The sequence below is a fragment of the Pogona vitticeps genome, chromosome 10, assembly GCF_051106095.1.
Source record: "Pogona vitticeps strain Pit_001003342236 chromosome 10, PviZW2.1, whole genome shotgun sequence".
NCBI classification, from domain to species: domain Eukaryota; kingdom Metazoa; phylum Chordata; class Lepidosauria; order Squamata; family Agamidae; genus Pogona; species Pogona vitticeps.
In genome coordinates, this window is record NC_135792.1 from 25,941,026 (window position 1) to 25,965,405 (window position 24,380).

At 47.1% G+C, this 24,380-nt stretch overlaps 2 protein-coding genes across 2 annotated transcripts in view; both read left to right on the forward strand.

Moving 5' to 3' along the window:
* FA2H (fatty acid 2-hydroxylase) overlaps positions 1–4,633 on the forward strand; it is a 34,550-nt gene extending 29,917 nt beyond the window's left edge. The window contains exon 7 of the mRNA XM_072980484.2: positions 529–4,633. Coding sequence (XP_072836585.2) covers positions 529–608 — 80 coding nt within the window. The 3' untranslated portion in view covers positions 609–4,633. The remainder of the gene's footprint in view (positions 1–528) is intronic.
* Positions 4,634–7,133: 2,500 nt separating this feature from the next.
* MLKL (mixed lineage kinase domain like pseudokinase) lies at positions 7,134–23,375 on the forward strand. Its single transcript, XM_020797908.3, has 10 exons — positions 7,134–7,267; positions 7,708–8,160; positions 8,777–8,942; positions 9,564–9,661; positions 10,793–10,928; positions 12,617–12,701; positions 13,250–13,401; positions 13,958–14,007; positions 16,218–16,358; positions 22,857–23,375. Exons 2-10 carry the CDS (start codon positions 7,710–7,712, stop codon positions 22,913–22,915), a joined length of 1,338 nt encoding a protein of 445 aa, XP_020653567.3. The 5' UTR covers positions 7,134–7,267; positions 7,708–7,709; the 3' UTR covers positions 22,916–23,375.
* Positions 23,376–24,380: the final 1,005 nt, after the last annotated feature.

A 24,380-nucleotide genomic window follows, 5' to 3' on the forward strand; every position in this document is an offset into this window, starting at 1 on the left:
AGACTCATGGAGTTGGAAGGGGCCTCGGAGGGCGTCCAACCCCGTCCTCGAGGAAGTGGTCCAAGTCAAAGCAGATCAGACAGACGGTGGTCCGATTTTCTCTTGAATGCCTCCAGAGTTGGAGTGCTCACCACCTCTTCCCGAGGTCATGGGTTCCATTGTCGTACTGCTCTAACAGTTAAGAAGTTTTTCTTGATGTTCAGCCTAAATCCGGCTTCCTGTAACTTGAGCCCGTGGTTGCATGTCTTGCACTCTGGGAAGATCGAAAACAGATCCTGCCCCTCCTCCAAGTTTTGGGAGAGCTGGTCTGCATTTCTGACCTTGATGCCATGCTCACTCCTCAACATTATGGTGCCGCTTTAAGCTTTATCGTCAAGAAAGCAGAGAGTATTACTGTGGGGGAAAAATGCACAATTTGCTTAGACTTTTGAGCTTCCGCCCTGCTGAATTATCTGACAGCGTTGACCGAAGGATTGGCTTTGACTTTGACTTAACTTTACTCGCTTCTTTCTTTTGCTTCCCCTTCAGGTTTCGGCGTTACCAGTCTTTTCTGGGACCATCTGTTTCAGACGCTAATCCCCGAGGACACATTTCAGAAGACAAACTAGCACCTCCCGGCTGTTGGTCTCCGGTTGCTTCTTCTCCAGCTTTCTGCTGTCATCCGCGGGACTCTGCAGAACTGAAAAACTGGGAGGGATGTGTATGTTTGTGTGTGGGTCCTCTTGAAAGGATGCCCGCGCGCGCGCGAGAGAGAGAGGACCTTTGCTTTTGGGGGCTGCCTTACGGGGTGGGGTAAGGGGTAGGATATGTTTTGAGGCACCCCAGAAGATCAAGTCTGTGTCACTTCTAAGCACTATGTTCTACTGGACGTGAAGCATCGCATCCTGGGATACTGACACAGATGACATTCCTTCTTCATATTCCCGGTGCCTGGCCCATGACGTACAGTAGGATGTGGTGAAAGGTTGCAGGCTGGAAGAGGGGATATTTACGTGGTTGCTGTGCAATGACCCACACACACACCTCCGCCGCACAACTTGACATGGCAGCCACCCGGTTGTCCTCACTGGGCAATGAGGGGAGAGGGATAAAGGTGATTCGGCAGATCAATTAGTTTCCCACGCTCAGATGTCTTTGAAGGACAGGTCCAGGGAACAGCCAGCTTTCCGATACCGGACATGATCTTCCTGACCCATCTAGAGAAAAGCTGGGTGAATTCTGGTTTTCGTGTGAGTATTGGCTACAAGCCATCAGAGCTGGAAGGCTTCTCGGAGGTCATGATGTCCAGGCAGAGGATCTTCTGCCAAACAGCCTCTAAACGATGCCCGTCCTTTGACTTTTCAAGAATGTGTTGCGGGAATGAGAGTGGAGTAGGCAGCAGGTAGACCAAGTCAGGTGCAAAGCCGAGGAAAAGTAAAGGACTCGCCATGGGTTGCAAGCCGCTATTGGGGAAAAGCAGAGGTGGGGGGAAAAATCAGAAGGGAGGCACCTCGCCATCTCAGGAGGCAGAAAGACATGCGAGCCTTGAGGTTGAGCAGACCAATTAATGTGATGCCAAAATATTAATTGCAAAAACACTCTTCTGCTTCAGTGTGGGTATACGTGAAAGGATGCTTATGAAGAAATGCTTGGGGGCCTCTGTGGGCTTCAGTTGTGTCTTCTTGTATCTGTCACCATCCATTCATCTGCAAAACTACATTGCTGTGTTCGCAAACTCCACGACGAACAGTCTTATTAGATGTGTTCCTCCTCCTCTTCTGGTTGTAGGGAGGCACCCTGTTTTGGTACGTGCCTTAAACACCGTGCTAATGAGATTGTCAACGATCTCTGGTTATTATTCATAAAAATGCACACATATTATTGGCAACAGTTCATTTCTGGGATGCTTCCAGGGAACAATTACAAAAGAAACCCACAAGAGCACTTGTCGTATAATTCTGCTATTTGCCATTTTAATGGTACTCATTGGGCTGCTATTGATTGCAAGGATGCAAGGCTGGAAACCATTTATTATTATTATTTATTTTTTTTAAAGGAGAGTTCATCAGAACTCTCTTTTCTCCAGCGGTTCACTTATGCACTTAGATCTGTCCTGAACGGAGGGCGTCTGATCCTGCCACCTCAGCCCAGGCAAATGCAGCGTGTCTCGCAGGAAGGCTCCTCCTCCAAGGCCCAGCTGCCTGTGAAGCTCAGACCTGGCTGGGTAGCCCTGGCCTCATCCTGCCTCCACTCCTCTCCTCTAATACTTCCTTGCCAGGGAAGGCTGGAAGAAGCTTTTCGGGTTGCGCCTGATTGCGCTGCTGGTTCGCTGTTGGGTTGCCCGTGACTCCGGGAGCCAGAAGGTTGTGACGGCAGAGGAGAGGGGTGCAGAAAGCCGTCCGTGGAAGGGCGCAGAGGGAGGATGTGGCATTCTGGAGAATATCCTTCCCTTTCTCCTCATGCTGGAAAGGAAACACGGGCAGACAGAGCTCCCTTGTGGCTTCTCTGGAAGAGGCACCCTCAGCCAGCCAGCCGCCTCCGAGAAGCTTCTTCGCTCCTCCGTAAGGTGCTTGTGACATTCTGCTCCCACTCTCCCTTGTGAAAGTGAAATGTGCCAAATGCAATCTTTTTGTGCTTTGCCACTGATAAACAGGCAGGATAGCCACCACTGCTTGATAGATGATGTGTCAAACTCCCCCCCCTTCTTTTCTCTGGGGCTGCATTGAGAGGCACAAAGGCCGGAGAGAGTCCTTCCGGAGCTGTGCCTGAACTTCTCTAGGGTTAGCATGTAGAGGCAGCTCCAGAGTTCCTAGGGGAGAATGACTCTTCCTTGCCATGGCCTTGGCAGCAGATCGCCCTCGTTAACAAATTGCTCATTGCATTCCTAGTGGGTACCAGGAACGCAACCAGCAGCTCATCAATTAATGAGCAACGTGATCAGGCACACAGCCAGCACCCTGTCAATTATGGTAATTTGCTGCCAAGACAGACATTGTTTCCCTTACACAAGTGTAAATCACCAGTAAGCTTTTAGCCATGGTTTCCAGGAGGTGCTAACGCTGCTCCTTCTTTGCTTTTATTGCGGCCTGTTGCTACGCGCCCCGGATTTTGTGTATCTCGCTATAAAACCGTTGGCATATCGCGGTGTTCACAACCCACCTCCAAAAGAATTAAGGGTTTACGGTTCAACAGATCTCTGGAGTAGGGAGGGTTAAGGTGCAAATGTGAAGTATATCATCAGCCCATTCCAAAGCAGGGAGGTTTAACTATCCTCCTTCTCAGGAATTGTTTTACATCTTCTATAAGCCGCCTTTACTGATGGCCGCCCCAGTGGACCTGATGGCTGTCCCCCACACCCAAAATCCTAGACCCATGGCATTATAAAAACCCTACAGATGCCTCCCCCTAAGCTTCTTCCACCACCAGCCCCAGAAAGGGGGCCAACCATACACCCTTTAGCATCAATGGGCCAGGACGTTTTGCATGAGCAGAACCAGGAGTTACAACGAGCTGGCAGTTAGGGCTGGAAGCAGATGAGTGTTGGAGAGACACGGTTCAGCCAGATATTTGCATTTGAGAACTCCATCTTCAAAGGAGTCCGGGCTAAAAAGCCGGAAACCGACCACCAAATAGAGCAAGATTTGCAGCCGTGGGAGGCAAGCAAAGTCCCAGCAGTTAAGGAATTCCATCTTCTAATGAGGGATTGTTGTTACCGTTTTTTTTTTTCCAGATCAGCCCTAACCTTGACTCCCCAACCCCATCAAAATCTTTTCTCTTGGGGGGTTTTGTGACTCTTGTAAAGATGCCCCCCACAGAGTTTTTGGTTCATTTCTCTCCCCATCTCCTAAGGTTTGCTTCATACATAATGCTAGAACAAGAACAACAGGGATGAAATTATCGAAAGCTTTAGACATGACATAATTGTATATAACTGTATATATTTTGAAATATATATATATAGGTATACAGTATATATATATATATATATAAATAAATAAAGCTGTCATTTGAAACCTGTGCATCTAGAATTGGGACTTTATTGCAGGAAGCAGCAAAGCAAATGTGTCACTGTGCAATGGGGATCAGTTGCAGTCTTCAAGGGCACACTCATTTAGGAAACATTGCAGTAGTCCAGACTTTGAGCATGTATTGTAGCACCTCTTCCTTAGGGGAAGAAGAAGCTGGTGCACTAAACATGGGAAAGGGTGAAGGCAAAAAGGGAAACTTCTTACTCTCTTAGTGGTTTAGGTCCTGGCCTGTGAAGTCAGAGGTTGGGAGTTCGATTCCTCCACTGCTGTGCTTCCTGGGAGGAGAAGAGCCAGCCTGGGTGGCCTTGGGCCAGCTGCACCGTCCCAAAGCACCTCACCCCACAGAAGAAGGGAACGGGAAACCACTTCTGTGTGCTGTATACTTAGAATTCCCTGGAAAGCGTCCACTCTCCAATGTTTTATATCTTAGGCCTAGAGGTAGCAACAAGCAACCAGGATCCGTTCCCCCCCCCCCCATTGAGACTCTGTTAACTGAAAGACAAACATCTGGATTCACAAGCAAATTAAGCTGCTCAGAACTGACATGTCCCTATGACCACTTGGGCCTTGCTGTTCTTCTGGGGATCATTCCCTGGGTCAAAAACTGGATTAACTGAAGAGGGGGGGGGGAAGAAAAAGAAATGGACATCATTGTACACATGTTGTACTATGGCTACTCAGTTCTACTGTATGACAGTGAATTGTGAGGCTTGACCATGTTAAATATCTATAACTATAGAAGAATTTGAAATGCGGATTTATTAGAGGGTGCATATCAACAGAGATTAACAAATAAATAAATAAATGCCAGATCTTCCCTTTTTCCTCTTGGAAGAGCTGTGCCAGATCTGAGGTCCTCTCTGCCATTTTTTTTTCTGCTCTAATTCATCAGACCTGAGAGAAAGAGATTTAACTCGGCAGATGTTTATGTATACATGGCATCAAAATAGAGACGCCCAATACAGAGATTGTAAGGAAGACAGTGGGTGTTTAACATCGTAGGGATGGCGTCTTTGGTACACTGGTCTTTCATTGAAGCTTGTGCTGTAAAGAACGGGAGACCCTCTGTCGTAACATAACAAGGAAAGAGTAACATGAATGTTAATTAGATTGGCTATTTACAGTTGCTGATGATTCCCCCCCCCCCAGCTTTCCTTTGTAATCAAAGGATTCCATCCATGGGCATAACCATAGGCATTAAGAAAGTAGGGCTTTTGTTTTATTTTATTTCCCCAATGAGAGCCAGCCTATGTAGCCTTGGGGAAGCGCCACAATCCTCCCAAAGAAGGGAATAAAAAAAACCAATTCTGTGTACTCTATACCAGTGGTCCCCAACCTTGGGCCTCCAGATGTTCTTGGACTTCATCTCCCAGAAATCCTGGCCAGCAAAGCAAGTGGTGAAGGCTTCTGGGAGTTGTTGTCCAAGAACATTTGGAGGCCGAAGGTTGAGGACCACTGCTCTATACAACGCACAATTATTTTGAACGATCCCCGGTGTGATCCAGTGTGGTGGCGTAGTGGGCAGAGTGAGGGACTAGGAGTCAGGAGGTATGGGTTCATATCCTTGTTTGGCTATAGATACTCACAAAAGGGGCAGCACTGGTAAAATCATGCCTTAACATGCCTTGAAAACCGTATTAAGGTTGCTAGACGTTGACAGCGCATAATAGCAATAACGACTCGCAAGAGCAAGAGCAATCAGATCAATTACTATTTTTCGCTCCATAAGACGCACCTTTCCATAAGACGCACCGATTTTTTAGGAGAAGAAAACAGGAAAATATAATCTGTTTTCTTCACTCCATAAGATGCACAGACTTTCCACCCCCCTGTTTTGTGGGGAAAAAGTGAGTCTTATGGTGCAAAAAATACAGTATTCCCTGACAGTTAAATTAAGATCAGTGTGATTCAATGTGGGCCTGCATGAGGATCCGTGTGCAGAAGCTGCCGCTTGTGAAACGCAAGTGGCTTCCACCATCCACGTGATCCCTGCACATATTCTAACTTGAGCTCTACCACTATCTTGTGGTCACTTCTTGCAACTGCTGCAGGGTTCAAAAAATTTGTACAGGATTCGGAAGTTTGCTATAGGTTCGTTATTCCTCATGTCCAGTTCCCTTTTTCTAGAACATTGAGCAGCATGCTCTACTTCCCTGCTGGGTTGTGGAACCCAACAAAAACCAAACATTGGGTTGTTTTAGAGCAATCTAGTCAAATAAGTCCCAGTAAGTAAACAAAACTCCGGTGCTGCCTTTCTAATTGAAACCCATACAACCGGCGGGCCCAGATAGCAAATATTTTAATGGCAGTGCAAGATGGGACAAAGAGCGCAACAGGAGGACGTACTGACATGATGATGACCATAACATTTATTGAACAACTCCATGCAGCAGTCAAAGAGTGGCTGAAATCCTGTTGCTTCATGTGACAAGTCATGTTAGAGTAGGCCCATTGAATCAGCGGGGATTGGGAGAGTCAACCCTTCTGTAAGTTCCCTTGATTCCAACAGGAGGCCCAGGTGATCTTAACAGTCAAGCAAACTCCACAACCATTCGTAACGGCTACAAAAGGACCAGCTCCTGAGACACTCCAGTGGGTTGTCTCAAGGTCCCTGCCTTGAGGACCCGAGGAAGTCTCAGCCTTCCAGAGCTGTGGGTCACCTTTGTTGGTGGAGAACTGTGGGATTCTGGGGAGACCCGGTGAGTCACAAAAACAGCTTTGGGGACCCCCCCTCGCCTTCAGCAGCAAAACACTCTTCTTCATGGATTTCCCCCAGGGCTCTCTCTCGGGGATCAGAGATGAGTGTTTCTGCCTGGAAAAAAATTAAAGGACCCCCATCCATCGCTCCTTGAGTGAGCCAAGGCGCACTCTCTGCCAGAAGAGGAGGCAGGAGGCTGTGGCTCAGCCTGCTCTTGAGTTTCAAGATGCTGGCAGGCTTATTTGGAGAGGCCGGGAGAAGCGAGGGGCGAAGGAACCTCCCCTGAGCAAAGTCTGGGCAGGACAGGCTGCAAGCGGCTTCTGAAACCGAAAGCAAACCAACACATCCCTGGCAGAAGGACTTTTTTTTTAAAATGGCCCAACCCGCTCTGTGAAGTGTCATCAGGAAGTGGAGGGCCAGCATCTGGGAAGGGGAAGTACAGAAATTCCACCGACACACTCAGAGCAAACTCTGGATCACAAAGAGAGAGAGAGAGATTCAGAGAGAGATTCAGAGAGAGAGAGACAGAGAGAGGAGGGACCGCATCGGACCAGGAGAGCAGGTAAACTGGAACTGGACCGGTGAGAGGGAACCCTGCCTCTCTTCCAAGAGTGGAGATGGAAGATTCTGGAGCTCAGAGGCTGGAGTAGGGGAAGAGGGCATGTTGAGATCAAATAGAGGAAGAGCTGGGGGCCAGACAGGACTGGGGAGAGGAGCCAGCCCGCTTAGCCTTTTGGTGCAGTGCCTTAACCAGCTGTTTTAGCCCCCAGATGGGACAAAGAGGCACACCCTTGGGGTTGGAGTCCGAACACACAAACCTGCACACATCTGGTGGCCACCTAAGCCTTCCAAGGGGGGGGGATACAAACTGGGTAGCCTTCGCAAGGCTGGGAGGACCATAACTTGCCTTCTGCCCGACCCACGTCATGGGGGGGGCGTGCGATGGCCCCTTCCGAGCCCTGTTCTGCTTGTCTCCCCACGATGCGTTCCCCTCTCCTGCAGCTATGGACGTGGTGGAGGGGATCCTGACGGCAGCCAAGGTCATCTACGACCAGAGCCAGCAGATGAAGTGCTGCAAGAAGCAGAAGGCGCGCCTCGTGCATCGGATGGAGATGGTGCTGCGGCCGGTCCGGCTCCTCCAGAGGCAGCCCATCTGCGCCTTGTCCGCCGACTTGGAACTGATCCTCCAGTCCATGCTGGGCCTCCTGGAAGAAGCCCAGAGGCTGTTCGACAAGTACAAGGGCCAGAACTGGCTGGAGAAGATCGTCCGGGCCGGCGACATGCTGGAGCAGTTCGCCGACCTGAACACGCGTTTCAGCGACGTGGCCGAAGGGCTGCTGCTGCAGCTGCAGGTGGAGCAGAAGGTCCTGGCCTGCTTCGAGAGGCAGGTGGTGAGCAAGGAGAGCCGCCAAGACCTGGCGGAGGACAAGGTCTCCCTGAAGGAGATGCTCAAAGGTGCTTTCCGGTTCTTGGCACTCCTCCGGACTTGGGGGGGGGGAACCCAAGAGGGTAGGACCAAGGGAGGGAAGAAGTAGACCGTGCGCATTGCAGGGAAGAGGTGGGGTGGCCACCGGCTAAGCTTGAGGGGTCTTGGTCTCAGATAAGGGCCTCTGGATGGGGAGCTGGAAAGCAAGGCGCCTGGTTCAACCGAGCAGGAGAGGGTGGAAAGCCATCTAGCATTGTGGCAGGGCTGTTCTGCGGCACCATAACCCACTCTCGGAACAGCATCCCGTTAAGGAACAGGGAAGCAGAGTTTTCTGCAAGTGAATCCTGGAATCTCCCAAGGGAGTTGCTGTGGGATGATGCTCCATAGCATTTTGTTTTATGTTGCAAAGAGGGGTCCCCGGCATCCTCTGCACCGCTGGGAAATTCAGGGGGAGGCCCATGTTTCCCCAACATATATTAATGGCACTCCTGGGTTGCTCCTGGAGATGGGTCAGCCCAGGTGACTGTGAGCAGCTGCTTCGTCTCTTAGGGTCTGTCTGTCTGTCTGTTTCCTTCTCTCTCCCCCCACCCCCCGGTTGTCTTTCTATGGGCTGTTTTCTTCAAATCCTCTCTTTTTCCTCTTTAGAACAGGGGGCTGATCCTCCACTGGAGATTGCAGAGATAAAGAAGAGCTTGATAACAAATCTGACGTGCGTCATGGAAGCAAAGCAATACACGCTGTACAAAGGAGAATATTACAAGTTTCCTGTGGCTGTCAAAGTCTTCAAAAATCCTTTGACCACCGACACGAAGTAAGCATCTCTTAGTATTTCTGATAAGGAGCAGGGGGAACGGAGGGCATATGAGATGCTCCTCTTTTCTCCTTCTACACAACCTACAAATCTCATGGATGATCCCCAACCCCTTCTTATTCTGACCCCTTTGCCCATGGCAGTTTCATAGGCCTCTGCCTGATTTGGCATTAGCTCATGTCCTAAGGACAGCTCCTGTAAAGTACAACCTCAAATCTGGACTGGATTCTCATCATACTTTCGGAGAAATCCACTTCTAGCGAGGGTGCTCCCGCAAGTGGCTCTGGTTTCTTTTCAGATTGTATAAATCTTTCGCCTTTTACAAAAAAGTGTGGAATTGTAATACACATTAGAAGGAGAAGCATGCATTTCATGGGTATTGTCAGAATATAAGTAACGGCTTTCTTTGTCATTTCTGGAGTAGCGGATAAGAAAGGAGACACATTGATGGGGAGGAAAAGGTGTAAGAACAGGACAGGCAGACAGGCATTTCTCTGATTGTCTCTTTTGGCCTTCAGTCCCACATGGAAAGGCCATCTTACTCCTGTGGGATGGATCAGATCAGTAGACGGTCTCTCAGTCCTATTCTAGGAGCTGATCGTATTCTCCCGCCTCCCACAGGAAGGTAAGGAAAATCTTTGAGGAGGAAATCAGAGCACTGAAGAGGCTTGAGTCCCCCTGCATTCTCCGGATGTATGGAATCTGCATAGATGAGACTGGTAAGTCTTTAGATGCATCCCTTTGCTGGCCTTCCACCCCCCCTCCCTGCCCTGTTGACCCAGATCTGACTTCAGGTTTTGGGAGTGATTTTGAAGCTTCAAAATTGCAACCGAAACTTGGGGGGGGGGAACTGGGTGGTGGAGCAGGAGACACGATGTGAAAGGTCTGGGTGCTCCTGAGTTTATTCAGAACCAAAGCATTTGTTTTCAGTAACAAAAACAGAACTGAGTTTGGAGTACATTAACTCTAAAGTCCATGGCTTAATTTGGTGGGGGAAATCATGTTCATTATTAGGTTTGTGGGACAAGGGGGAGGCAAAAGCCTTCCTCGATCAACAGCACATCATCTGCACATATGAGTATAGCTCAAGATACAGTCCTCCCGATTAATCCATGCTCATTAGGAAAAGTTTACTCTTGTAAACCATTTCATAAATGGAAATGCAGAAGGATGCAACACCTTTATGCGAGCTTTTGTGAATTGAAAACCACTTCTTCAGGCATGCACCAGTGATTTGTGAAGAGTGAAGAAAAATTATCAATGAATGACACAAATGTTTGCCAGGGATTTTTTAAAGGTGTGTTTAATTAATCTCTGGCTGAATTAGTGAGTGGAAATTTCCATCCACCTGTTACTAGAGATGAAGCATCAAGCCACACCCTCAAAGCCTGCCTGTGAGCAGCTTTAAACTCATCTTGAATTATATTATTAATATTGTCTTTATTTTATTATATTATTTTTTTTCTTTTATCTATTATTGTTAGCCGCCCAGAGTAGACTTTGTCTAGATGGGTGGGGTATAAATTGAATAAATAAAATAAAATAAAATTCTGCAGATGTTTGCTGTGAATTTTTCTGCACTTGCCACAAGTCACTGGTGCATGCCTGAAGAAGTGGTTTTCAGTTCACGAAAGCTTTCATTACTGGTTTGATTTTGTCGTGGTCTAATAAAGAAGTCATGTTTTTCTACATTTTGTGCGATGACCACATAGCTCCCTTTGCGTTTCATGAATGTGTCACAATGCTGAAAACTGACACTACTTTAGGAACAAAGCACAATGGGGAGCCTGGTGAATTCAGTCAAGAAACCAGAAACCACATCCATTCACTGAATAACTTGTTTGCTTTAGGCTCAATCCCCGAATACTCCATTGTGATGGAGTATTGTGAACAAGGCACTCTGAGGGAAGTGCTGAAAAGAGAACCTGACTTATCCTGGAAGATTCGCACAGAAATGGCCTCAGATGCTGCCGCTGGTCTTTACAGGTACACAGGAAGGAACTGGAGTGCTTGAGAGCCAATTTAGACGGCCCTTCTTGAGCCAGGGGAAAGCCATCTCAAGATTATTTTCCATGTTTCGTAGCCGTGGTGGAGACCAGTCTTGTGAATGGACTTCCATGTGGTAAAAAAGCAAGTTAAATATCTCCCCCGCCAGAAGAAGGAAACTTGTCTTCTTGCCACATGGAAATCCATTGACAAAAAGTGGAATATTGGGCAACCGACTGGTTTCTTTCCAGGACATGGCAACATGTCTTTAACCACATAGGCATACACAGTTGAAACAGTTCCTCCATGTCATTATTGAGGGAAGGGACTCTGTCTTGCTCCGCAGTGCTTGACTAATTCTGTCCCCAGTGATCCTCTTCAGATGCTTCCTTTGTGTGGAAACTCTTATATCACGTGGTACGAGATGCCTCTGGTTTGCCTCTTCGCCTGCAACAGTTAGAGGTGGAAGGATGAAGACCGTTAGCGTGTTTTTTTTGAATTAATCAAGAGCCCAGCAGTTTCATTTGCTCTTTGATTGATTGATTGATTGAAAATATTTATGTTAGGAGCCTCGTGGCACAGTGGTTAAACTGCTGTACTGCAGCCCAAACTGTGCTCACGGCCTGGGGTTCAAATCCCAGGTCCGCTGGCTCAAGGTTGACTCAGCCTTCTATCCTTCCGTGGTCAGTAAAATGAGTACCCAGCTCACTGGGGGGGGGGGGGGCAATGTGTAGCCTGCATAATTAACTTGTAAACCGCCCAGAGAGTGCTTGAAGCGCTATGGGGCGGTATATAAGCAGCACACTTTGCTTTGCTTTATATCTTGGCTTTCTCCTCAACAGGACGCAAGGCTCCTTGCAATACTGAAACGGTATTGAAACAAAAAGCTAAAAATTTAAAGCACGGCACTATCTAAAAGCCCCTATGAAGGGGAGCTAGACAAACACACAGATAGTTTTGTTCTATGGAGTGGAGGAGGATGATTCTGATGTCAGCGAAGTCATTCAGGCTTTTGGTCTGATCTTGAAAAGATCTGTTTAAGGGGCTGAACCTAGTCTGGGGATACTTTTCAGCACCTCGGCCAGCTCCTGCAATCTGTTCACCACACATTTACCAGACTTCTCTGGCTCAGGTGGCATTTCCACCTTTTTTCTTAGTGTGGGTTTGAGTTTCACGGAGGAAGTTTTTTTTTTTTTGCTTTGGTTGTAGGATGGACTCTGTTCCTCATCTCCACCTTTGCCTGTTCAAAGACATATATTAATGTATAAATATTTTGTTATATTTTATATGTTGTGTTTGTATGTTGGAAGCCGCCTAGAGTGGTCGTTTGGCTAGATAGGTGGGGTATAAATACAATCAATCAATCAATCAATCAATCAATCAATCAATCAATCAATCAATCAATCAATCAATCAATCAATCATCAGTTCCTGAGGACCAGGTCCTTTCTGTCATTCCCTTCCTGCTTTAAAGGGGGTGCCCACCAGCAATAGCTTTAAAAAATCTGTCACATCTTTTCAATGAGATGTTTGTCCATTTCACACTATTTTGGAAAACTGTCCGGAGCAAATATTGTGTCTCTTATAAAACGGTGGGGATGCTTCTGCTCTGGGCTGGCTGTTGAAGTGATGTGCCCGTGATGTGTCTTCTTGTGGTGTGAGGCTGCTCTCGTGTCTTGTTGGCTGCAGGGTGCATCAGACGGGAGGCATGTGTCAGCTGCACCGGTCCATCGATAGCACCAAATTCCTGGTTGCCAAAGGCTATTGTGTAAAGGTGAGGAGTATGTGTGTGTGTGTGTGTTGGGTCTAAAGAGTCTTGAGAATGCCATACCTACCCAGCATGATTTAGAAGTAATTTTCCTTCTACAGAGAAACCTCTCTCTCCCTCTCCCTGTGTGTGGGATTACCAATCTTTAACCATCATCATCATCAGAAATTTAGGCTGGAAGTGACCCTGTGGATGATCAAGTCCAGCCCTTGTCAAGGAGACCCAGTGGTTGAGGTTGGGAGTTCAATCCCCCCCACTGGGTCTCCTTGACCGGGGGCTGGACTCCATGGTCTATAGAATCCCGTCCAGCTCGGCAGTTCAAAGGTTATTATTATAAAGGCCCAGTGGTGGGAAATCGAACTCCCAACCTCTGGCTCCACAGCCAGAGACCTCACCCATTGAACTACCCGGCAGATCCAGGGGTACCTTCACTGGGATTATTTATAAGGAAGGGGAGTTGGTAGCCTGAGATAATATCAGGAGTGGAGAACAGAGTTCCTCCGTTTATGTCTTTCTTTGTTTTTCTCTTGTGGCATTCTCTCTGCTTTTCTCAGCTGTCAGGGTTCAAACTGGATCAGACACAGTCCTCCATCAGTAAGAAGTCCAAGGAGAAAGTCCATAAAGAGGTCTCTGCTTCAGCCTACATCTGCCCCGAGGGTCTGGCATCCGTGAACCATCAGTACAACCTGGCCAGTGAGATGTACAGGTAGCCCCTTCTGCAGAGTGAAATGCCAGTGAGATGTACAGAGTAGCCCCTTCTCCCCACGTGCACCTCCACAGCGGTGGCTCCCTGCGTGCCACAGCTCCTCATGATGGCTGCTTTCTCACCTGGTCAGGAGAGAAGATGTGAGGGGATAGTACCAGCCAGTACTGCCTCCTGCTGCTTTCTCCTCCTCCCTGTTGCTTCCTGTTCCTTGGCCCATTCCAGATATGTGGCAGCAGGAAGAGGATGGAGGTCAAGCGGCCTCTTTTCCTCGCATTGGGTTTCCTTCTGATGCATTCAGTGGGGAGACGTCCTCTGACACTGCTGGCCTCTCAAAAGATCCTGCTCTTGGCACCCAGTCTGGCTCAGCTTTGATCCCTGCTTGCTCTCAGGGGGTCCTCCGCTGTTTGCATGATGCTTTTGCTGGAGAGAGGCTGTCAGGGGAACTCTGCAACTTGCCAGCTCTGTTCCTCTGTAACATCTCCATCTCGGGGCATGGCAGGGAGGTGGCTACGTCCCCATCTGCAGTCACACCAGAGACCTCTTTGCTTCCTTTCAGCTTTGGAATCGTACTGTGGGAGATCGCAACAGGCAAGCTCCCTTTTGCAGGTGAGGAGGCATGGCGGGAGGAGGTGGAGGGATCATTGGGTGGTGGATGGGTCCGCAGTAGGCTGTCTCCAGACTTAGTAGAATCACTGGGACGAAACTCCTCTCTATCTGTGGCGTATGAGGGGGAAAGGAAGAAGCACTAGCCCTGAAGCTGCTGCAAGAAACCTGAACGGTTGGTCCCTGCCACATCATAACTGCAGGCCCCCGGGTGTTGTGTCTCTGCTGGGTTCCAGAAGGTAGTTATTCCCAGATTCTTTCCAAAGTGGTTCAGCTCTGCTGGACCAGTGAGGTTTTCCTAATATTAAGGAGGCAGGATTTTGTGATTCTGTGTGTGCATGTGTGTACTTAGGAAAGGTAAGAATTTTATTTCCATTTTAGGAAAGGAAGGGTTGAAGTGGTGGGTGGATGGGTTAGGGACACTGCAACGTTACTTCTAAAAATAAGTAAAGTCCTAGAATCATGGAGTTGGAAGGGACCTCTAAGGCCATCAAGTCCAACCCCCTGCTCAAGGCAGGAATCCAGATCAAAGCAGATCGGACAGCAGAGGGTGGTCCAGTATTCTCTTGAAGGCCTCCAGCGTTGGAGTGCTCGCCGCCTCCCCCTGAGGTCATGGGTCCCATTGTCGTACTCCTCTAACAGTTAAGAAGTTTTTCTCCTGATATTCAGCCTTGATCTCTCTTCCTGTAACCTGAGCCTATTATTATGTGAAGTTATCAGTTACTATCTTGGCCCAAAGCAGTTAATTACTCTTCGGATGACATCTTTAAGAAAAACTCATTCTACCCACGTTTGTTTTTAATAATAATAATAATAATAATAATAATAATAATAATAATAATAATAATAATAATAATAATAATTTATTGTCATTGTAAGTATATACACAGTATACCATACAACGAAATTCACAGACACCCAGAGACCAGACACATGCACACACATAACATTCCCCAAACACTCCCCACCCACTAGAAGTCCCCCACTAAAAATACAAACATCTACACCTCAGGCCAAGTAACACAGTCCAACTAATTATTCACTACTGGTGGTCTTTAAGCTCATTATTAATTGCAATTATAGCTCTAGGATAAAAACTATATAGAAAATGTGTGGTCCGAGTCTTAATTGTTCTATATCTTCTGCCAGACGGTAACAGTTCAAAAAAGTTATAAGCAGGATGGGAAGAGTCTCTCAGGATGCTGTGTGACTTCCTCAGACCGCAGGATGTGAAGATGTCATCCAGGGTTGGTAGCTGGAGCCCGATGATATTCTGGGCAATTTTAATGGTTCTCTGTAGAGCTTTTTTGTCCGCTACAGAGCTACTCCCAAACCATGCCAGAATGCCATAAGTTAGGACACTCTCAATGGTGCTACGGTAGTAGGACAGAAGTAAATGCTGTGATAAATTTAACTTCCCGAGCATTCTCAGGAAATACAGCCTCTTCTGTGCCTTCTTTATTAGCATGCACAATTCATTACTTCTAAGCTGTGCTAGGGTAGGCGACTTCATCTCCCGGCCCATCATTTCCCCACTGTAGCTCTCTCTCTCCCCGCAGTTTCTCCTGTTAAGGAGTCTACAGGGTAAACAAATGACTTAACTTGGCAGAAATGTTTTCAGCAGAAAAATGGCTAGCAGAGAATTGTTTAAATATCCCCACCACCATCGCTGATTCTTTCTAACTGCTGGCACCCCCAGGCAGGTGCTCAGGAGATGTACGTAGACATTTGCACATTGCATCCTTATTTAGGAAGATTATTTAGCAAGCTCCAGCAGGGGAAGACCGAGGGGTAGGAACCTCTCCATTATTTCCACTGACGGACCAGCTGCATCAGGCTGTTCTTCTTCCTGACCTGTTTCTGTTCCTAACTGGCTCTTTCTTAGAACTTCGTGGTTTGAAGTATTGGTACCTGAATGTGCTGATTTTGACTCTTCCCTCTTCTTTCCCCCTCCTCTCGTGGATTATGACTCTCAGGTTGGAGGACAATGGGTTAAGACTCTCCCATTTTTGATTGACCCACAAGCTCTTCAACTGAGGGTCAAGGTGAAGACATTTTATATGAATGAATGAATGAATGAATGAATGAATGAATGAATGAATGAATGAATGAATGAGGCCATAAAGGTTGGGATGGGGGTGTCATTCATCTGGCTGCGCTGTGTACATGGATTCAGGTGAAAACACCCCATACCTGTGTTGTTATGACCCTAGGATGCAGTTCAAAGGAGATCTATGAGAAAGTTCATGAGCAGAAGTACCAGGAGCCTGTGGGAGAAGATTGCCCAATCTACTTGCGCGACATCATCAACCGGTGTCGGGACTTTGAGCCTTCCAAGCGCCCATCTGCTGAAGGTACTGTGGAAGGAGGCCCCTGTGACAAACCCAGACCTACTGGGATCTATCACACAGTTACTAAGCTGCCACCAACCATTCCCTATAATAAGTCACACAGACCAGGGATGGATTTTTAAACAATAAAAGAATAAGGTTTATTTTAAATACAAACAGGGTAAATAAAACAATCAGGTGAATAAAATAAAGTAACGTGGCTTATTCTCACACACACAAGCATACAGTTTGGTTCACCTAGAACCTTTAACTTAAGGCACAGACCCTGAACCCATCAGTTCTGGCTAACCAACAGACCCCTGAACCTTTCAGGCTGGTACTCTGACACACAGTAGTACCCTGTCAGACACCCAGACTCCCACAACAGCTTCTTCTTCCCCAGCTGCTGCTTCGTCCCAACCCAGTGTCTCACAGTCTGTCTCAGCATCCACTCTTCACCACACAGGCATCACATATTTATACAGTACAGCCCCTCCTCCTGATGTCCCGCCTTCCACTCCCCATAGGATGGAACTTTCCCTCCAAACCCATGACAGACAGGTAACATCAGTGCTGTTATGTAACACCTCCCCTCTTTAAAAGTTGTTTTGTAGGGGGAAAGCTAAAAGTGCTTTTCACCAAAAAAACAACCTGCATAAAATACACAACAACATTTATACCTACCATATTATACTTACTTACATTCTAAGTTAAACATTTCAAATAGGCATTTAAACATTTACCATATACATTACATCAATTTACCTTTATTAATACAAACCAATTTAAAACCAGGTACATTTTAACTTTTTGTTTTCATTATATACATATAGTCCATGTTCTTTCGCCGTCTTCAGTCTTCAGGTCTTCTTGATAAGGCGTCAGCAACACAGTTCACTGACCCTCTGACCACCTTCACTTCAAAGTCATAGTCCTGTAAGTTCAAAGCCCACCTCATAAGTTTGCTATTGTGGGTTTTCATTGTCTTTAACCATTGCAATGGTGAATGGTCAGTACACAGAACAAAATGTCTTCCCCAGATGTAAGGCTTGGCCTTCTGGATCGCGTAGACTATGGCCAAACACTCCTTCTCCACGGTTGCCAAATGTCTCTCACCTTTTTGAAGTTTCCTACTCAGGTAGGACACTGGATGCTGGTCACCATTCTCATCCTCTTGGCACAGAACTGCTCCTACCCCGCTGTTAGACGCATCGGTGTAGATGATGAACTCCCGGTCGAAGTCTGGAGCACGCAGGACAGGATAGTTGATTAACGCCTCCTTCAACCTCTGGAACGCCGCCTCACAGTCGCTGGTCCACGGGATGCGGTCATCAGCCTTCTTCCTCGTCAGATCGGTCAGCGGAGCCGCAATCTCGCTAAACCTCGGGATGAACTTTCTGTAGTAGCCCACCAACCCAAGAAATGATTTGACTTTTTTCTTGGTGTTGGGTCTAGGCCAATCACGAACAGCTTCTATTTTGGCCTCCAGGGGTTTTATCATTCCTCCCCCTACCATGTGACCCAAGTATTTTATTTCTGGGCTACCCAGCTGACACTTGCTGGCCTTTACTGTTAGCCCTGCTGCACTTAACCTCTGCAGCACTAACTCCAGGTGTATCAGGTGATCTTCCCAGGTATTACTGAAGATCCCTATGTCATCAATGTAGGCCACTGTAAAGTCACTGAGCCCTGCCAAGGTCTGGTCCATCAGCCTTTGGAATGTGGCTGGTGCATTTCTGAGACCAAAGCTCAGGACTCGAAACTCATAGAGACCAAAAGGGCTGCAAAAGGCAGTTTTTTCTTGATCCCTGGGATCAATTCTTAATTGCCAATATCCCTTTACCAGGTCCAATGATGAGATGAACCGACAACCCCCTATGGTTTCAATCAGGTTGTCTAGCCTGGGCATTGGGTAGGCATCAGGAGTGGTTACACGGTTTAATTTCCTGTAATCAACACAAAACCTAATGCTCCCATCAGGCTTGTCCACAAGGACTATCGGAGAGGACCAAGGACTAGAAGAGGGGACGATTATGTTCTCCCTCAGCATTTCGTCCAGCTCCTTCCGCACCTTGTCCCTATAGGGTCCCGTTACTCGGTATGGGGATACTGCCTGCGGGGGTGCATCCCCTGTGTGGATCCGATGCATCACTCCCTTCACTATCCCCGGCTTGTTGGAAAACACCTGTTGATATTTACTAAGCAGCGTTTTTAGTTCTTGCTGCTGGTCTTGGGTGAGTGCAGGACTGATCTTTACCTCCTCTGGGTTGTATTTTACTTCCCCTCTACCCTCCCAGAAGGGTAATTCCGCTTCCTCACTCTCAGCTGCTTTTATCGCGAACAAAACCCTCTGTTCCCCTCTGTAGTAGGGTTTTAGGGCATTCACATGAACCACCCTCCTTGCCTGGTTCTCCTCCTGCTCTATTAGGTAGTTCAGGTCTGACATCTTGGAAATGACCCTATATGGTCCTGCCCATTTGAGCTGCAGTTTATTCTCTCTGCAGGGCCTAAGCCAGAGCACTTCCTCCCCTGGGTCAAAGTGCCTCTCTCTAGCTTTGCGGTCATACCATGTTTTCTGTTTGACCTTCTGCGCTTGCAGGTTTTCTGCTGCCAGCTCTAGATTTCGCTTTAGGTCATTCATCACGGTGTCTATGTAAGTCACAACGTCTTGTGGGTCATCCTGGGTGATCTGCTCCCAATTTTGTTTGATCAAATCAAGGGGCCCTTTCACCCGTCTCCCAAATAGAAGTTCAAATGGACTAAACCCGGTACTGGCTTGTGGCACTGATCGATAAGCAAACAAAAGGGATTGCAGCTTCTGGTCCCAATTGTTTGGATTCTCTGCCAAGTAAGCCCTAATCATGCGCATTAGAGTCCCATTGAACTTCTCAGTTAACCCATTGCTTTCAGGATGATAAGCAGTGGTTTCCTTGTGCTTAATTCCACAGATCTGCCATAAGCGTTTCATGAGCTTTGATGTGAACGATGCGCCCAAATCTGTGATTATCTCTGAGGCAAATCCCATCCTGGACATATACCCCACCAAAGCATCGGCCACTGTGTTAGTTTCAATGTTAGTCAAGGGTATGGCTTCAGGATACCTTGTGGCATGGTCCACAATTGTTAGAATGAACCTGTTCCCCCTCTTTGTGGCCTTGGGCAAAGGTCCCACAATATCCACCCCTATGCATTTGAACGGAGTGTCAATCACAGGCAAAGGGCACAACTTTGCTTTAGTCCTGTCGCGGTTATTCCCCTGCCTTTGACACACATCACATTGTTTACAGAACTCCCTGATCTGCTTCCCTATGTCAGGCCAGTAGAAATTCTGTGTGATTCTCTGCTGTGTTTTGTTCACTCCTAAGTGTGCAGCAAACATGTCAGAGTGCCCCCTTTGTAAGATCATGGGGCGATACTTTTCAGGTACCACCAGCTGACTTCTGATCCCATCTCCCCCTTTTGAGATATTCCTCAGGGTTTCTCTATATAAAATCCCCTTTTTCTCCAGAAATCTCACTGGGGTCTCAGGTGTTAGCTGGGCGTCAGTCACCTGTTCAAAACACTTTTGGAGAGTGGCGTCTGCCTTTTGCTCCTGTCCAAATCTGCTGTCTGTGGTTAAGGTTTCCACCACAGCTTCTGAACTTCCCCCACCTGCTTCCGTCTCTGGCTCATCATTACCCCCCTGAACTGTCCCTGTGGTGGCTTGTGAGCGTGTAATCACTAGCACCCGTTTCACATGTTCAGCCAGGTCATTTCCCACGAGCACGGCTGCTGGCAGAGTCGATGAAATCGCTATCCGCCAATCTCCCCTCCAGCCTTGAAAGTTGACAGGTACCTCTGCTACTGGCAGAGAGATTATCTGCCCCTCAATCCCTGCCACCTTCATGCTCTCATTTGGGATTATAAACTCCCTAGGAATAATATCTGGATGGCACAGGGTTACCTGGGAACAAGTGTCCCGCAGCCCCCTATACTGACGGTCAAGTATTCCTACGTCCACCCCGGCTGTCTCAAACAACTGAGAATTTGTTTTTACCAGCAAGCAGCGCTTTACCTCCCCAAGAGGACCATTTTCCTCAGCCTGATCAGCAGAGGTAGCTGTTCCAGACTGAGTAGTCATGGCAACAGGCTCCCTCTGTGACAATGAGCTTTGCTCTTTCTGGACACAGAACACAGCTTTTGGCTTGGTCCCACTAGAATTCTGAGGCACCATTCCTTTTAGCTGCTTTAATTTCTCACACTCTGAGATCAGATGACCCTTTCCCTGACAGAAATAGCATTTTCTAGTGTATTTGGATTCTCTCTCCTCTTGTTTCGGTTTTCCCTCCAAATTCTGAGGGCTTGGTTTCATGCCTGAGGGCTTCCCTTCACCATGGGCCCCTCCCCCTTGCTGGCTTTTCCCTGGTCCCTGAGAGTACTTGCTGTAGGTTTCTTTGGGTTTACCTACAGATTTCCCCTCACCCAAGGGCTTTCTTATTTGGGAGATAAAATCCGCGATTTCTGCGGCTGCTGCCACAGATTTCGGTTTCCTTTCCCTCACCTGGAATTTCAATTCCCCATGCAGAACTGAATAGAACTGTTCCAGGGCTATCAAGTCTTTAAGCTGTTCATAGGTCTCTGTCCCCTCCTGCGATAGCCATTTCTCAAGCAGCCTCACCAATTGGGCCCCCACTTGGGTAAAAGTCTGTTCTGGCTTCTTGGTAAGGGACCTGAATCTTTGTCTCAGCTGCTCTGCATTTATCCCATGTCTTGCAAACACCAGTTTTTTGAACTCTGCAAAATCTTTCATCCGTTCCTCAGGCATCTCGGCATAAACCTCAGCCAGGCTACCACTGATTAAAGATCGCATGATGGTCATCTTCTCAGTTTCCCTCACTGAGAAGTCCACAAACGCTCTTTCCACTAAGGAAAAGAACACCTCAGGACAATCTCCCTTGTGGTACACAGGGAATTTCTTCAGGTCAGCCTTAGACAGTTGGCCTCCCTCAGAATCCCTATTATTATTATTGTTCTGGTTCATCATTTCCAGTTTTCTTAATTCAAACGCCATTCTTTCTTTTTCCAGAGCAATTCTCTCTCTCTCCCTCTCCATTTCCATTCTTTCTCTCTCTCTCTCTAATTCAAATTGCCGCTGTTTCTCTCTTTCCCTTTCCTCCATTTCCCTCACCCTCAGTTCATGCTGTTGGGCTATGAGTATTTTTCTGAGTTCTGGGTCTTGCTCTCCTGTGCTGTCACCTTGCACTGAGCCAAATTCATCCTCAGAACCTTGGTCAATCTGGGGGTCTTTCACTTCACTCATGTCTGCTACTTGGCTTCGAGTCAAGGGCATACCCCCCCCTCAGAACAGGCTGCTTTAAAAAGTCAAGCCTCAGAATAAAACGACCACTTTTTTCCTTTTTGCCTCAGAACCAGCTCTCCCTAGAGATTGCTGCTGTTCTTCAGCACTAAACTTGCAACAGTATCGAGTCAGAGCCTACCCCCCTCTGCTGGGCCTCTCAGCTGGCAAGCTAGCTCGCTGTTGCTACGCAGTTTTTCCTCAGCTTTTTCCCGCCAAAACTAGGCTGCCTCAGAGCACCTTAATCTAAGTCTCCCCAGTTGGCACGTTCTTCTACTAGCGCACCTCCCCGTGAGGTACACCTAGAAGATTACCTACGCGCCTCAGACTGTCCCTGACTAGACCCCCCTTGCTCTGGGCACACTTGCCAAGGCTTTGCTGGACCGCTGGACAACTGGACCAGTCGTATCCCACACGCTGGACACCAATCAATGTGACAAACCCAGACCTACTGGGATCTATCACACAGTTACTAAGCTGCCACCAACCATTCCCTATAATAAGTCACACAGACCAGGGATGGATTTTTAAACAATAAAAGAATAAGGTTTATTTTAAATACAAACAGGGTAAATAAAACAATCAGGTGAATAAAATAAAGTAACGTGGCTTATTCTCACACACACAAGCATACAGTTTGGTTCACCTAGAACCTTTAACTTAAGGCACAGACCCTGAACCCATCAGTTCTGGCTAACCAACAGACCCCTGAACCTTTCAGGCTGGTACTCTGACACACAGTAGTACCCTGTCAGACACCCAGACTCCCACAACAGCTTCTTCTTCCCCAGCTGCTGCTTCGTCCCAACCCAGTGTCTCACAGTCTGTCTCAGCATCCACTCTTCACCACACAGGCATCACATATTTATACAGTACAGCCCCTCCTCCTGATGTCCCGCCTTCCACTCCCCATAGGATGGAACTTTCCCTCCAAACCCATGACAGACAGGTAACATCAGTGCTGTTATGTAACAGCCCCATTGCTCATTGTCTTGACCAAGGTGGCTATAGGGGTCCAATCAATGGCACCCTCTCCTTCCCTGTAAGAAAAGCCAGCAAAGGGAGTCCCTTTGTCAGCTTACTGGGAACACCAAGCTGCAAATTAGAAAAATTGTAGAGATAAAGTGATCTTCGTTGTTTGGAATGTTTTATTCTGAAAATTGCCCCCCCCCCACTTTTTTTTGCAGAGATTGTAAATCGACTCCTTATTGACCAAGATCACCAGAATGACTCCGCGGCTGTATGAGAGGGCATCTAGCATGTCCCTGTAGAAGGTGCTAAGTTGTTCTCGGCAAAAGCTACGGGGTTACCTGATTCAAGGGCCCAGACCCTGTTGCATTTGCACAAAATGCTAAGCCAAGATTTGCTCTGTCCCCCCCTTTTAAATAAACAAACAGATAAGCCAGAGTCAGTCTCACAACAAATGAAGTGATTGTGATTTGTTTGATCCCATACTGGTTTGGTTTCCCTCTGCATCTCTTCTGCCAGTACCTGGGTGGTTTTCCAAATACCCTAGCAGCTGAAAAGACCGGCACAGCTTCAAGTCCTCACCCGCCGTCTCACACTTGCCTGGCAGAAGAATCGGGGCTTGGAAATCTTTCTGGCATCTGGGGATTTTATTACATCCAACACTTCTGGGTTTTCTCCAATGAGGGCTCATTAGATTGTCACTTTTGGTTATGCCTAATAAAAATATTTTCCAATTATTATGGTTTCTATTTGTTCCAATTAGTACACATGGTATCCTTCATTTATTGTTTGTTTAAAAAAGAGAAGAGAAATTAGGTATGCATCTCGAAAAGAAGTAACAGATTGCCATACGCTCTGTATTTATAATCGCATGAATCATGTAGGCTTCTGTTTTTTTTAAAGAATCAAATATATTTGTATAGGCTCAGCTGGTGTGGTCACTTGAGCGAACGCAATGGGCAATGAGAGGATTCCTCTCCCAGCTTCCTATCTGGGAGAGACACAAACCAAAGGGTTACTTGTGGGGTTTTGTGGGGTTTTCAGTTCCCCTCAACTGAGCACCCCTTTGTCTTCGAATCATTCCCCCTACAAAAGCTTGGAGCCAGCACTTGTGCGCTAGAGAAGCTAGCAATCAAAGAGAGGGAGGCTATGTCAGCGACTTGTCAAAAGCAATCGAAAAGAGCCCCAATTAGTCATTGCAGTTGTCAATCTACAGACAGAAGAGTTGGAACACTTGAAAGATGAACAGATTTATTTTAGGGTGCACTTCTGCAAATTACATGCACTCACAACTGACATACATCTGCTTGTCTTCAAAGTTGAACAACAACTTTGTTGTAAGTTTGGTTATACGAGCAGGAAATCCACAAGATTAACCCTAACCCTAACCCTGTTATGCTTCCTTCACCATGTACAACCCAAGCAAGCCCAACCCTGCAGGGTTTTTAGGGGTAACAGGTTGATTTCAGTGTGAGCTTTCATGGATCACATGCCGCATCTTCAGGCACAATATCATAGTTTGATGATTAAATTTTAATCAGTCAATACAAATGAAATAATGACATTTAATAATAGTGATTAGCAATAATCATTTTATCTTTTATTGTATTTTTATTTTATTTATTTATTTATTTATTTATTTATTTATTTATTTATTTAGTGGACTTATATAGCGCCCCATAGCGCTACAAGCGCTCTCCGGGCGGTTTACAATTTTTAATTATACAGGCTACACATTGCCC